The sequence below is a fragment of the Balaenoptera ricei genome, chromosome 1, assembly GCF_028023285.1.
Source record: "Balaenoptera ricei isolate mBalRic1 chromosome 1, mBalRic1.hap2, whole genome shotgun sequence".
NCBI lineage: Eukaryota > Metazoa > Chordata > Mammalia > Artiodactyla > Balaenopteridae > Balaenoptera > Balaenoptera ricei.
In genome coordinates this window covers 19,850,002-19,864,592 of record NC_082639.1, presented here as the reverse complement: position 1 = coordinate 19,864,592, position 14,591 = coordinate 19,850,002, and the positions used below count along the sequence as shown (strand labels likewise).

At 45.9% G+C, this 14,591-nt stretch overlaps 1 protein-coding gene across 2 annotated transcripts in view; it reads left to right on the top strand.

Annotated features, from left to right (window-relative positions):
• Nucleotides 1-1,999: 1,999 nt before the first annotated feature.
• Nucleotides 2,000-14,591, top strand: part of RHCE (Rh blood group CcEe antigens) — a 36,033-nt gene continuing 23,441 nt past the window's right edge. For both annotated transcript variants that reach the window (XM_059895779.1, XM_059895772.1), the window contains exons 1-2: nt 2,000-2,147; nt 12,854-13,040. In XM_059895779.1, the coding sequence (XP_059751762.1) occupies nt 2,000-2,147; nt 12,854-13,040 (335 nt within the window). The remainder of the gene's footprint in view (nt 2,148-12,853; nt 13,041-14,591) is intronic.

Sequence of the window (14,591 nt, the reverse complement as noted above, 5' to 3'; positions counted from 1 at the left end):
CAGAAGGCTTAGAACCCTACATTCCTAGACTTTTAGAAGTGGAAGAAGACTTAGAAGTTATCTGGGCTAAAGTTAAGTGGTTAAACACCCAGGTGCACAAGTCAGACTGCCCGGGTTGAAATCCCAGCTCTATTACTTACTAGTCCCATAAACTTGGGCGAGCCACCTAACCTTTCTGTGCCTCAGCTTCCTCTGTTGTAGTAAAGGCTAATAGTCCCATCTCACAGGCTAGTTAACTGAGTTCATACATGTAAAGTGCCTAGGACAGTACCTAGCATGCTAAGTGCTTAGTAAATTTTAGCTCCCGAAAATACCTAAAGCAAAAGTAACCAGGTAGTGGTTTGCAGGCATTTTTTTTCCTATGCATGTCTTAACATACTGTGTCATTATTATTTTACAAAAGTGGGATCATACTTACACACTGCTGTGTAATTTCCTTTTTCACCAAATAATATATCCTCTGTGCCGTTTTTGAGAAACCTTAAAAGCATTTTCCTCTGGATTTCCCCCCATGTTCAGAACCATCATATGGGTGGCAGATTGTGTATCCTGTAGTTTACTTAACCAGTCTTCTACTATTGGACATTTAGGTTATTCTCAATTTTCTCCCTTCTGTAAATAAAGCTGTGCTGAGCAAGAAGTGACTGTTGCCAATGACTGTATGACCTTGGGTGTGACCTTCTGGGTCTCAGTTTCTTCATCTAAAAACAAAAAGTCAAGATTCTACCAAGTGATTAAAATCTCCCTTGATCCAGATATGAATCACATGCCAGACGTCTCTGACCAGCAACCATCAGCTTCTGCTTGCATTCCCCCAGTGACAGGGTGCTCACTACCCCATGAATGGTCAATAAAGTATCCACTCATGTTGGGCCAAAATCTGCCTCCCTGCTACTCCCAGCCAAGTTTTAGTCTCTGGGCTTCCATAAATTCAGTCTATACTCAGTGGCCAGTGGCTGGCCAGTGCAGAAGTTAAAAAACTTTGATTCCTCCCTCCCTCCCTTTCTCCATGCTTACTATGTATTAGATCTTCTGCTGAGCAAATGGATGTGGCCACAGGAAAAGTTAGCTGCAGGGTCAGAACTAGATCTCAGGTGCCCTAAATCCTATTCCAGGGGACTGTCCTCCATTGTGGGTTGGTCATGCTAAGGCCGGTGACCATCCTCAAATGCATTGCAGTGTTCATGCCCCAGGCAGAGTCCTGGGATGCTCTGTGAGCAGGTGACCAGAATGGGGGACAATTTTAGTCTCTGGCTGGATCAGGACTCCCACCAGGGTTTTACTAGAGCTGGACCCAAGCCTCTTTTCTTTTCTCCCACCTGTCCTTAAGAGATTTAGAAACAGGTCAATTTAAATACAGTTTCAAATAAAAATAATTTCAACTGTGTAGCTCTGAGGAGTTAGTTCTCTGTGGGTCCTATGTCCTCCCCAGGGCTTAGCAATGCTCTTTGCTTTCATTCATTCATTCATTCATTCAATATATCCTTTTTAAGAGCCCACTTGGTGCCCTCTCTGACATGTGGTAAGGTTTTAAAGAGAAATTTTGCCAATCCAAAGCCCCATCTGAGCTTTAGTTTCCCCATTTGTAAAATAGAGGCGTTGAGTTGATCTATTCTTTGCCATTCTTGCAAGATATAGTGAAGGTAAATGAAGTAAGGGGTAGAGAAGGAGTCTCATGTTTGGGGATCGAGTGAACGAATGCCCTCTTTTCAACTGAGCACAGTGCCTGCAGTAGGAATGTAGCAACTACTTGTTGAATGAATAAATCAATGAATGATTGAATGAATCAGTTAATGTTGGAATAAATGCATTTTTTCCCTCCTCCCTGTCACTGCCCCTCTGCTCCTGTGTTAACTCCATAGACAGGCCAGCAGGGCCAGCCGTGCAGCCTGAGATAAGGCCTTGGGCGGGTGTCTCCCCTATCCCTCCCCCGAGTGGGTGTGGAGCCGAGGTGTAATGCCCGGTGCTGGTGGAACTGCCGCACAGAGACAGACACAGGATGGGCTCTAAGTACCAAAAGTCTGTGCGGGGCCCGCTGACCCTGTGGGCCTTTATGCTGGAGGTGACTCTCATTCTCGTCTTCTTCTTTTTCACCTCCTATGAAACTTCTGTAAAGGAACAGAAGAAGCTCATGAGGACCTATCGAGGTGAGTGTCCAGAGGGGAGGTGGTCACAGAGGCAAATAGCAGGGGCAGGGGAAGAGGAGGTCTGTGGTCCTCCAGGGGCCTAGGGGCTCCTTTCCACAAAGTCTCCGAGGAAAGGGGTTCCCTCATCCTCTTCCATTCGCTGCGCAAAGACCAAGCCAACAATACAGTCTCTTCTTTAGGACCGGTGTCACCATCACCTCTTCCATGAAGCCTCCCTTGATTTGTCAGGGCAGAGAGAGGGGCCTCCTTTTCTGTGTTCCTAGAATTCCCTTTGCCAAATGGTCTTCACAATTCTCTGCTTCTCTGCTTCCCCACCCCCGCTTCTCTCTCCTTAAAAGCAATGCATTTCATGTTGCTGTCAGGTTTGGGGGATTTCGTTTCCTTTTTTTGGTCTCTTTTTCTCATTTCTGTACCACCCTCCTTTTGGAAGCTTTCCTCTCACTTAGGGGCTGGGAAGTCTGCTTTCTGCCTGCAAATCCAGAGCCATAAGCTCTGGCTGAAGGGGAATGTAGGATGGTTGTTATTTTATATGCAGCTAAAAATATTCATAGACTGTGATGAGAACAACTCTAAACAAGACAGACATCCACAGTGGTGTGGCTTTTGCTTTTTTTAAAAGTTGAGATGAGTTTTCAAGTATATCAGTGGGTCAACATGTTGTTTATGATAACGGAAGGGCCTCCTTGAGTGAAGTCCCTGGGACAAAGCTGAAGCTTGGGCCTAGTTGAGTGCTTGCTTGTTTCTAATTGATGTTAACTAGTTAACTGGAAGCAAAGGGAAGGCATCCCTGGGCCCTCAGCAGTGGAAAGAAGGACAAGGAGATGACTTGGGGAGGGAAGTCCCTACACTGCTTAATGGGCCAGCCCAGAGAGGGCTCTCAGTGCTGGACAAGTGAGGCCTGGACACAATTTTAATTCATTTCAATTTACTTAAATTCTTTTTAATCCGGTACAATGTAATTCAATCCATTCACTCATTCATTCCCTCAACCCTGTATTACAAACCATGTGAGATCCAAATGCATGCTAATCAGGGATGATATTTATTGATTACTTACTAGGTACCAGGCACTATTCTAAATGCTTTACCATAACTCTACAAGACAGGTACTATTATGATCTCCGTTGTTCTTGTGAGGAAACTAGGCACTTAGACATGGAGTGACTTGCCCAAGGTTGTTCAGCTAGCAATAGCACAGCAGATTTAAACTTAGTCAGCCTTATATTTAAAATAGGTAACCAACAAGGACCTACTGTATAGCACAGGGAACTCTGCTCAATACTCTGTAATAACCTAAATGGGAAAAGAATTTTAAAAAGAATAGATCCACGTATATGTATAACTGAATCACTTTGCTGTATACCTGAAACTAACACATTGTTAATCAACTATACTACAGTATAAAAGTTAAAAAATTAAAAAGAAAAATTAAATTGATTAAATAAATAAATAAATAAACTAAATTAAGGGAAAAAAATAAACTTAGGCAGCCTGGTTTGAGTTTCCATGCCCTTAACCATGATGCTTCACGACCCCATTTTACAGTAAGGTTGAGTCTTTTGTCATATAATCAGTAGGCGTAGGAGCCAATATTTCAACTTTGTCATTTGGGTACAGGGTCCCTCTTCTTTACTCCTAGGCTGTGCTGCTAACATATAATAGATATAAGCGTCCTCAGATGCTCACTTTGTATGGAAGCACAGAGGAGGGCCCACAACCCAGGCAGGGAGATGGTTATGTCAGGAAAGGCCTCTGGAGAGAAGTGACTGCCCAGCCAGGCCTTGGAGGCTCAGTAGGAGTTACCATGTGACAATGGAGGGTTGAGAGCGCAGCAGGAACCGTTGTGTGTACACTCATCGGACTGCACCAATCTGGGGTTTAACACTGCAGTGCTGTTGGAGCATAAATAGGGAAGCAGGGTGTGGTGGACCCATTGCATTGAGTAAGAAGTTTGCCTTTCATTCTTTTGATCTAATAGGAAGCAGGAGTGTGATCAGTTTGGGTTTGGGTTATGGAGAAAGCCATTCCAGGGCTGGCATGGGCATGGGGAAGGGAGCGTGACTTGAGGTAGAAGGCCCGTGTGGAGGCTGTAGTGTAGTATGGACCAGGGGGCTTCATATTTTTCTGATCATGCGCACCATTATTCAAGCATGCACCATATTTATAGGTACTGCTACACGAATACATTTTGTACATTACTATACATGTACACAACTTAGAAAATTTGAAAGAAATCAAAAGTAAATATAAAATATTTTCAAATTACTGATCATGATGGTGTCAGTCACTCTTAAGGCGAGGTCCATTGTTACTGTTTTTTTTTTAAAGGAAAGTTTTTTTCTTTTTTTTTTTCCCACACTATTTTTAAAATATTTATTTGTTTATTTATTTTTGGCTGTGTTGGGTCTTCGTTTCTGTGCGAGGGCTTTCTCCAGTTGCGGCAAGTGGGGGCCACTCTTCATTGCGGTGCGCGGGCCTCTCACTATTGCGGCCTCTCTTTTTGCAGAGCACAGGCTCCAGACACGCAGGCTCAGTAGTTGTGGCTCACGGACCTGGCCGCTCCGCGGCATGTGGGATCTTCCCAGACCAGGGCTCGAACCCGTGTGCCCTGCATTGGCAGGCAGATTCTCAACCACCGCGCCACCAGGGAAGCCCCCATTGTTACTGTTAATGATAGTGGATGCGGACTTCCCTGGTGGCGCAGTGGTTAAGAATCCACCTGCAAAGGCAGGGAACACGGGTTCGATCCCTGGTCCGGGAAGATCCCACATGCCGCGGAGCAGCTAAGCCCGTGCTCCACAACTGAGCCCGTGTGCCACAACTACTGAAGCCTGCGTGCCTAGAGCTGGTACTCTGCAACAAGAGAAGCCACTGCAGTAAGAAGCCCACGCACTGCAATGAAGAGTAGCCCCCACTTGCCGCAACTAGTGAAAGCCCGCATGCAGCAATGAAGACCCAATGCAGCCAAATAATAAATAAATAAATAAATAAATGATAGTGGATGGCAATCCATTCCTCGGGGTCTTCTTGACAATTTCAAATTATCTTGCTTGACTTCTTGTCAGATATGATTAGACTGACTTTTTTTTTTTAAACTCTGAATGTGGCTGACGGAGAGTCTGCACGAGGAGAAGTATCACTCTGCCCTTTTGTTTCTGTATGTTTGGCTGCCATTATTGTTCTGCCTTCAATCTGTGTTTTTTGGCAGGAGTTGTTTGAGCCATTAGTCCATTTTGTGAAGGTTAGTTGACTTAAAACTAGGTAGCAAAAAAAAAAGAAACTAGGTAGCAATCTGTCAATCCACTTAATCTAATCCAGTCCCTGTAAATGATAAGTTATTTAAACCAGCCAATTCTTTTTTTTTTTTAAACATCTGTATTGGAGTATAATTGCTTTACAATGGTGGGTTAGTTTCTGCTTTATAACAAAGTGAATCAGCTATAAGTATACATATATCCCCATATCTCCTCCCTCTTGCGTCTCCCTTCCACCCTCCCTATCCCACCCTTCGAGGTGGTCACAAAGCACCGAGCTGATCTCCCTGTGCTATGTGGCTGCTTCCCACTAACTATCTATTTTACATTTGGTAGTGTATATATGTCCATGCCACTCTCTCACTTCGTCCCAGCTTACCCTTCCCCCTCCCCGTGTCCTCAAGTCCATTCTCTACATCTGCATCTTTATTCCTGTCCTGCCCCTAGGTTCTTCAGAACCATTTTTTTTTTTTTTAGATTCCATATATATGTGTTAGCATACGGTATTTGTTTTTCTCTTTCTGACTTACTTCACTCTGTATGACAGACTCTAGGTCCATCCACCTCAATACAAATAACTCAATTTCGTTTCTTCTTATGGCTGAGTAATATTCCATTATATGTATGTGCCACATCTTCTTTATCCATTCATCTGTCGATGGACACTTAGGTTGCTTCCATGTCCTGGCTATTGTAAATAGAGCTGCAATGAACATTGTGGTACATGACTCTTTTTGAATTATGGTTTTCTCAGGGTATATGCCCAGTAGTGGGATTGCTGGGTCGTATGTAAACCAGCCAATTCTTAAAAAAGACATTTTTAAGACAATCTGGAAACTGGAGAAAAACATCAATATTATATAATATACAGAAATTATTGTTAGTTTTGTTAGGTGTGATAATAGCATAGTGGGTGGTTTTTAACCTATTTAGAAACAGGTTTAACAATTTAACAAATAGTGGGCCCTGTTTGTTAGAGAAGTATATTGAAATGGAATGATGTCTAGGGTCTGCTTCATGCCAAAAAAAAAAAAAAAAGAAGAAGAAGAAGAAGAAAGGAAACAAGGATAATAAAAACAAGATTGACCCCATGTGACAATCATCAAAGCTGGGAATGGGTACATGAGGTTCATCATGCTACTCTGTTTTTGTGTATGCTTAAAATTTTCCATAATATAGAGGTAAATTTAAAAAAAAAATCCCTGTCGTTAGTTGCAACATGACGAATATCGAGAAACACATGTCACCCCCGTGCTCAGTGGCCCAATATTCCCTTAGAACACCTTCTGAAGCTAGGAGACTAAACTGTCTGACATCCTGAGCAAGTGAGAGGAGGCTCTTGGGTTCATCTGAACATTAAATGCTTGCAGAGTTGCAGACTTCACCAAGTGCCTTTAGGGGTAGAAGAGCCTAGATTACTGGTTCTCAAAATGTGGTCCCCAGACTAGCCACCTCAGAATCCCCTGGGAACTTGTTAGAAATACCCGGGCCCCCATCCATACCTACTGATCTGAAACTCTAGGGTGGGGCCCAGCAACCTGTGTTTTACCAAGCGCTCTAAGTGACTCTAACGCTCATGGAAGTTTGAGGACTACTGGAGCTAGACTGATTCACATCTTGCCTCTGCCTCTTCTTAGCTGTGAGACCTTGGGCAAATCACTCAACCTCTCTCTGCCTCTGTTTTAACCTCTGTCACATGATGATAGTACTTTTTTAGTTGTCGAAAGGATTAGAAGAATGAACACATACCAAGACTGATAAAGAGTATTATCTTTTATTATGAATAAACTTTAATTCCTTAATTGTGTTAGTAAAAATGAACAGAACTAGAGTGCTACTATCCCTTCTTCCAGCAGCCCCTGTGGATTGTCTGGAGCATCTTCTGAGGGGTGTGATCCCTACTCTGGTGACCACTGGCCTGGATGACCTGTGATGAGGCCAAATGGGCAGGGACAAGAGAGGAGAAGTGAAGAGTCAGACTCAAGAGCTATTTAGGAGATAAAATCAGCTGTTCTTGGTGAAAACGAGGGAGGAGTCAAAGATGGCTTCATATGTGAGATTTGGCAGATGAAGGAGCCCATTCCTGAGATGAGAGACACAAGGGGAGGGGCAGATTGTGGGATAAATGAACAATGATATGTTCATTCTGGGCTTGGGATTCAGGTGCCTGTGAGATGCTTGGGGGAAGCAAGTGCATCCATTATCTATTGCTGCATAACAAACCACCCGCAACCTTAGTGGCTCAAAACAGAAATCATCTAACTTGCTCCTGATTATGATTCCATGGTTCAGCAATTTTAGCTGTACTTGGTGATGCAGTTCTTCTGTCAGTTTTACCTAGGGTCACTATGCATCTCCAGCCTGGAGGTTTGACTGTGGCTGAATGGCCTCAGATAACCTCATTCGCATGTTCGTCAGTTGGTACTGGCTGGCAGCTAGCCCATGTGGTTTCAGCAGACTAGCCCAGACTTTTCACATGGCAGCAAATGAGTTACCACTGTAAGAGAGGGCAAGCCCCAATGCGCAGGTGCTTTTCAAGCCTCTGCTTGTATCGTGTTTGCTAATGTCCCATTAACCAAAGCCAATCACAAGGCTCAACTCAGGTGGGAGGGGTCTATACTGGAAGGCATGATTCACTGGGGGCCATTACTCTGACAACCTATCACACAGAGCCTGCTTGCAAGCTGCCACATTGGGGGACCATCCTGGGCCCTGCACTGTGGCTACCACCCAATTGCCCCCGTACTCCTTAGAAGCAGTAAGCAGAGCTACTAAAAGACAAGAGGGGCTTTGCCAGTGACATATAAATACCCCCAAACCCTGGTACCTTCTATATCTCAGCCTTGACTGCCCCTTTGATTGGGCAATCTCTTTTTCTTGTCCCAGGCTGCTGCAGGGGTGAGGGTGGGGTGAGAGGCTGCGGGGAAGGGGAAGGCAGCGTGGGGCTCCGTGGATGGTCCCTGACAGGGGCTGCAGAGGTCCTCCCAGTCAGTGGTGGGGAGCACAGTGTGGAGGCCGAGCCCAGGGCCTGAGGGACAGAAGCTGGGCCTGGCTTCAGAGCTGACGATGCTGAAGTGTCTGCAGGCCAGAGGGAGGGGCTAGGGTGGGTGGGAACACAGAGTGAGACTCCCAGGGGCAGCCAGGCCGAAGGAAGGGGGCACAGTCTTGCCCAAAGTCACAGCTAACAAGTGGCAGGCGTGGAATAATAGTTACTAATACTTACCATGCACCCAGTGCTAGGCTAAGCAATTCGAAGGAGCCAGAGAGCTCGGTACTCACAGCAAACCTCTGAGCAGGTGCTATTGTTTCAGACCATTTTACAGACTAGCAAGCAGGAACACAGAGGTAGAGCCAGACTCTGAACTCTGACAACCTGACTCAGAGGTCCACACTCTTCATTTGACACTATGGAGACTGAAGAATGTATGGAGAGGCAGGATGGTATAGTGGTTAAGCCCAGAGAGTCAGGATTCAGCTCTGCCACCGACATTTGCTAGCTGTGTGACCTGGGCTAATTACAGCACCTCTCTGTGCCTCCCTGTCCCCATCTGTAAAATGGGGATAATAAATAGTACCTCCTGCATGGGCTTGTTGAAGGTTAAGGCTGGCAGGCACTTGGAAGGGTGCCTGGTATGTGGCGGGCACCATGTATGTGCCCGCTGTTACAGTGATGGTAATTATTGTCCTGCAGGACTCCCAGGTTAGAATTTCTCTAAGTCATGGAACTTTCATAAACTTCTGAAGGCCTGCCTTAGACAGTACGTAAAACTCCCCTCTGGGGCCCGGTTGTTGGGGCCCCTGAAGCAATCCTCTCCTTATCACCCCTGGACACCTTAGCATCATTAGCTTATCAGACCAGCAGCTGATGAGGGGTGCAGCACAGGGTCTGAGAGGCAGAGGCTGACACCAGTGGGGACGCCCTGAGCTGGGACCCAGCGCTGAAGTTGGGGTCCAGGTCGTGAGACATGGGAGGAGCAGGGGTGGGCCAGAGCCCTGGGAGGCTGGGAGAGGAAATGGGAGGATGCAGGGGGTGAGAGTAAAGGGACCCTGAAATCAAATGTGATTTACTGACCAGTTTGGGGTGAATGTGCTCTGTCAACAGCTCCCAGAAACTGCCACCCTAATTTCATCCCCCTGGCCGAAGCACAACCCCACCCTCAAGGACACTGTGGGGTCTTGGGAGGAGGATCCTGAGTGCCTATACCTGGCAGCAGGTGTGGCAGCTGTGCCTGATAAAGCTCCCAGCCAAGAGCCTCTGACTTTCTATCTTTAGAGCCTCACGTCTGCCGTAATCCTGGTGCCCTTCCCCTCCCCACCCACTGACCCCATCCTCTGAACACACCAGAGCGGTGAGATCCTTACAGAGTATCAAGTCTGACTCCCATGTGTTACAGATAGGGAAACGGAGACCCAAAGAGGGCAAGGGACTTGCCTAAGGTCCTTTAGTGCGTTGCAGGCAAACAAGAGCAAGAGACAGCCCAGCCTGATGGGAGGGCACTGCACAAGGAGTCCAGAGCTTGGCTCTGTTACTGACATGCTGTGTGCCCTTAAGTAAGTCACAGGCTGTCTCTGGTCCCCTTCTGTAGAATGAGAGGAAAAGGCAAGCATCCCCCTACTCATGGAATCTTCGATAAGTCTGGACCCTTTGCATATAGCATTGTTGCAAGATGGTGGATGTGTTTGTTTGTTTGTTTGTTTGTTTTTATTATTTTTTAAAATTTATTTATTTATTATTTATGGGTGTGTTGGGTCTTCGTTTCTGTGCGAGGACTTTCTCCAGTTGCAGCAAGCGGGGGCCACCCTTCATCGCGGTGCGCGGGCCCCTCACCATCGCGGCCCCTCCTGCTGCGGAGCACAGGCTCCAGACGCGCAGGCTCAGCAATTGTGGCTCTCGGGCCCAGCCGCTCCGCGGCATGCGGGATCCTCCCAGACCGGGGCGCAAACCCGCGTCCCCTGCGTTGGCAGGCAGACTCTCAACCACTGCGCCACCAGGGAAGCCCTGTTAGTTTGTTTTTTAACAGCAGTGTTGAAGAAAAGATTGAATTTGAATATCTAAAGTGGGGTTCGCAGTCTCCAATTGGCCATAGCCCTCACCACTCCCTAATGCACATTGTACCCTTTATATACATAGTTTCCTGCTCAGCTCCTGAAGGAATTTGAGGGATCCCAAGAGGACCCCCTATACAAAATGTGCCCTGCCCACCCCCATTCCACCCCCATTCCTAAGGGGATGCAAGCAGGAGATGGAAACATTGCATCCCCCTCCCTTATGTCAGAGAAGAAAGGTGAAGGAAGTTGAATCTCCTGATTGTCCACTTCTCACCCACTCCCCAAGTCCCCAGATCCCGTGGAGATGCCCGGGTCTCCTATAACCTGGTGTTTGTCACACTGACCTGGGATCATCAACACCCACCCAAGTCCTATGTGCAAGATTCTAGGTATGTGTATTTTTCAATGAAAGTGAATTTAAATGTAAATTGAAGAGGCTTTGGAGAGATCTGGAAATGAGAGCTTCCTTGTTATCAGAGCCAAGGGTGGAGACCAGGTGAGTTCTTATTGCTGTGATGGTGATGATGGTGCTGGTCGTGAATAACCACCATTTACTGAGCTTTTTCCATGTGCCAGGCATGGTGCCAAGCTCTTGAACAAAACATTACTTCCTCTGGCTCTCCCAGCACCCTCCGAGGGGGGGATAATTGCCCTTATTTAGCTGAGGAGGAAAGTAAGCAACCCACAAGGCCATGCAGCTAAGAGGTTGAAACATAAAAATTGCCATTTTTATAGGTCAAAATGGTCAAATGTTGGCAATTTAATATGGCTTAACCTAATAGGGAATGATAGAGGTGGAGTCAAAAAGAACTGTCTGACCTCAAAGCCCATGCTTTTTCCTTTAAAAAAAATTACTTACTGTCCACATGCTGGTTGTAGAAATTTTTAACACTGAACATTTAAAAAAAAATAAAACTCTCCTAAACCCAGAGATAATCTCCATGGGGCAAAAAATTCCTTCAAGATCTCTCTCCAGGCATTTGTACATGTATGAACATAGTTGGTGTTTGTTGGTAAAATAGTCTTTACTATTCTGAACAATTATGTGCCTCATACTGTTTGATTCTGGCAACCTGATAGGAGAGGTATGATTATTTTTCCCATTTCATAGATGAGAAAAGCAGGAGGGCAGATAGTGTGGTAGCTCAAGGCACAGGCTCCAGAGCAGACCGTCTAGGTTGAAATCCCAACTCTACCAACTGGAGCAGGTTACTTAACCCCTCTGTGCCTCGGTTTTCTTGTCTGTAAAATGGTGATAATAACAGTACCTGGGACTTCCCTGGTGGTGCAGTGGTTAAGACTCCACACTCCCAATGCAGGGGGCCCAGGTTCGTTCCCTGGTCAGGGAACTAGATCCCACATGCATGCTGCAACTATAAATTTGCATGCCACAGCTAAGGAGCCCGCTGGCCACAACCAAGACCCGGGGCAAACAAAAAAATAAATAAATAATATTAAAAAAAAAAAAACAGCACCCACCTTGAAGGATGCTTGTGAGAACTAAATGAGATAGTTTACATGAAGTGGTTAAAACAGTGTTGGCATTTGGTAAATACTGAATAAATGTCGGCTGTTATTAAAACTCAGAGACATTAAATAGCTAGATTAAGCCACACAGCTGGAAAGTGCCAGAGCCCTGATATGACCCCAAGCTTATCTGGTCCCAGAGCCCAAACTGTTATCCATTTTGCAAACCTGGAATTAATTCAAAGCATCCACCCGTTTCCTTTTGCTGGTCCCCTTCGGAACATTAGCTAAGTCCCTTGCACTCATCTGTCACAGCAGCCCCTGTGCAGGGTCTGAGGCTGGGAAAGGGGAGGGTCACCCATGTGGCTCTGGTGCTTTCTGCTGGCCCACCAGGTCCCTTTCAGCAGGGGTCAAAGGGAGAGAGCCATTTTCTGCGAAGATAATTTTGGTTCTTGCCTATGAACCTCTAGACCCGCTTCTGCCCCCTCTTCTGCATGACCTGAGCTAAGTCACCAGCTTCTGTGGCCTTATTTTCTCTCACACATGATCAGGAGGTTGAACCAGATTCTCAAAAGCAGAAGTCAGTACCTTTACTGAGTGTAAACTATGTGCAAGGACTTGTCCTGATGCTCTACACGTGTTCATATCATTGTGTTTAATAATAACAATAATTGCTGCATTTACTGAGCACTCACTATGGGCCAAGCCCTGCATTAGCTCAGTTAAACCTTCCCTTAAACCTGCATGGTATGTATGTGTTATCCCCATTATTCAGATGAGAAAACTGAGGCTCAAAGAGGGGAAGTAACTTGACTAAGTACTCTTCAATGATCTTTAATGACCCTTCCAGCTGCCGTTCTGTAAAACTCCAATTTCACACAACCCTCCACCTTGTCTGCTTCTCTTCCTCCTTCTCAACATCTCTTCCCTGAGCAGACTTCCAGGATGTTATCATCATGGCAGTCCTTGGCTTGGGTTTCCTCAACACATCTTTGCGGAGACACTGCTGGAGCAGCGTGGCCTTCAATCTCTTCATGCTGGCCCTTGGGGTGCAGCTGACAGTCCTGCTGGATGGCTTCCTGAACCAACTCTCCCTTAGGAAGATGGTCCTCAATCTTTCCAGGTAACTGGATGGCCGCTGGATCACTTTTGGGTCCTTGGGGGTCTGGGGCCCAAGAGGGCAGATTCTAGAAGAGCTGGCTTGTCCCCTTCTCTTTTTAGCACCGACACCATGCAATATTCAGGACTTATTTATACTAACAAATTACTCATTGTTTGTCTAAAATTCAAATTTAACTGGCATCCTCTATTTTATCTGACAACCCTACTCTGTGACATCACAAGGGGCCCAGATCTACAGCCCACCCTGTATCCTTTCTTTTTTATTGATTTTGATTTCATAAACTTATATAATAAATATTAGTTCAAAGAAAAAATTAATAGAGATTAGACAAAAAGAAATAGAAATCTCACACTCAGAGAGAGAGTCTCTTGAAAAGAAGGAAGTACTCTCAGTCCTCAAATGCTGGTGGACAAGAAATAGCCTTGTCTTTAGTTTCTTTAAATTAACTTTGATTTATTTAGATGCCTTTATAAGAACTAGCAAAATTAACCTGTGTTGCTAGAAGTCAGAATAATGGTTACCTGAGGAAGGTGGTGTCTATTGATTAGGAAGGGGCACAAAAGAAGTTTATGTGGTGCAGTAAACATTCTCTATGTTATCCTGTGTGATGGTTACACAAGAGTATATATGTATACACACACACATACATTAAGTTGTACATACCTGCAAAAAAAGTCATTCACACTTAATAGGAGGAACCAGGTAAAATTTTTCTTTAAAAATTGTTTTTTGGTTTTATCCAATTCTGAAACTGTCTTGCCCAGATGATGGGTAAATCCCACCTTAGGTATCTTGGGGACCCCTTCAAGGCCATTCTACCCTCCCCTCTGAGACCCTACTAAACCTCTGGGCACTGCTGTTAAACATCTCTCCATGAACCAGGCTCTGTGCTGGGCACTTTACAAACATTGTTTGTTTAGCCCTTCCAAGTAGGGGTCTGATGTGGCGTACAGGCAAGGAACTAGACGCTCAGAGCTCGTAAGACACTTGCCTAGGGTCACATAGCTAACTGGTGGAAATGGCTTCAGTTTTAACTCTGTAGCCTTTCCCACACATTGCAGAGTGGTCCTGACAAGAAACACAGTGTAGCCAGCTCCCCACGGGCCCTGAAAAAAACTCTTCACCTTTTTTCTTTTAAACCATTTTAGGGCTGATCCCCATGGGGATTCAATAACCCCAGTAACCACCTGGGAAGTGACAAAGGGCATTCTGGCGGAACTCCAATAGGGTGGTCCTGGTCTGGTGTTTCTGCTGCCTTGGCTTAAGGTCACACAAGCCTTCGGCTTCCTGAGCCTGAGTCTCCAGGCATCTCCAGGCTGCCCCTTCTTCTGACGTCCTGCCTGCAGGAATCTGTTTGCTCTCCACTCAATCCGGAAAGACAAGAAGAGGCCATTTACAGCCCGAGTGAACGCCCCTGCCCTGCCCTGACCACTTGGGTCCTCCCAGCTGCGACCCCCAATGGGGCTGGCTTCACAGATTTGAACAATGGGCTCCTTCCTGGACTTTCCTGCTCTGGCTGGGCTGGTGGGCGGTGTCCAGCCCTGCCTCTCA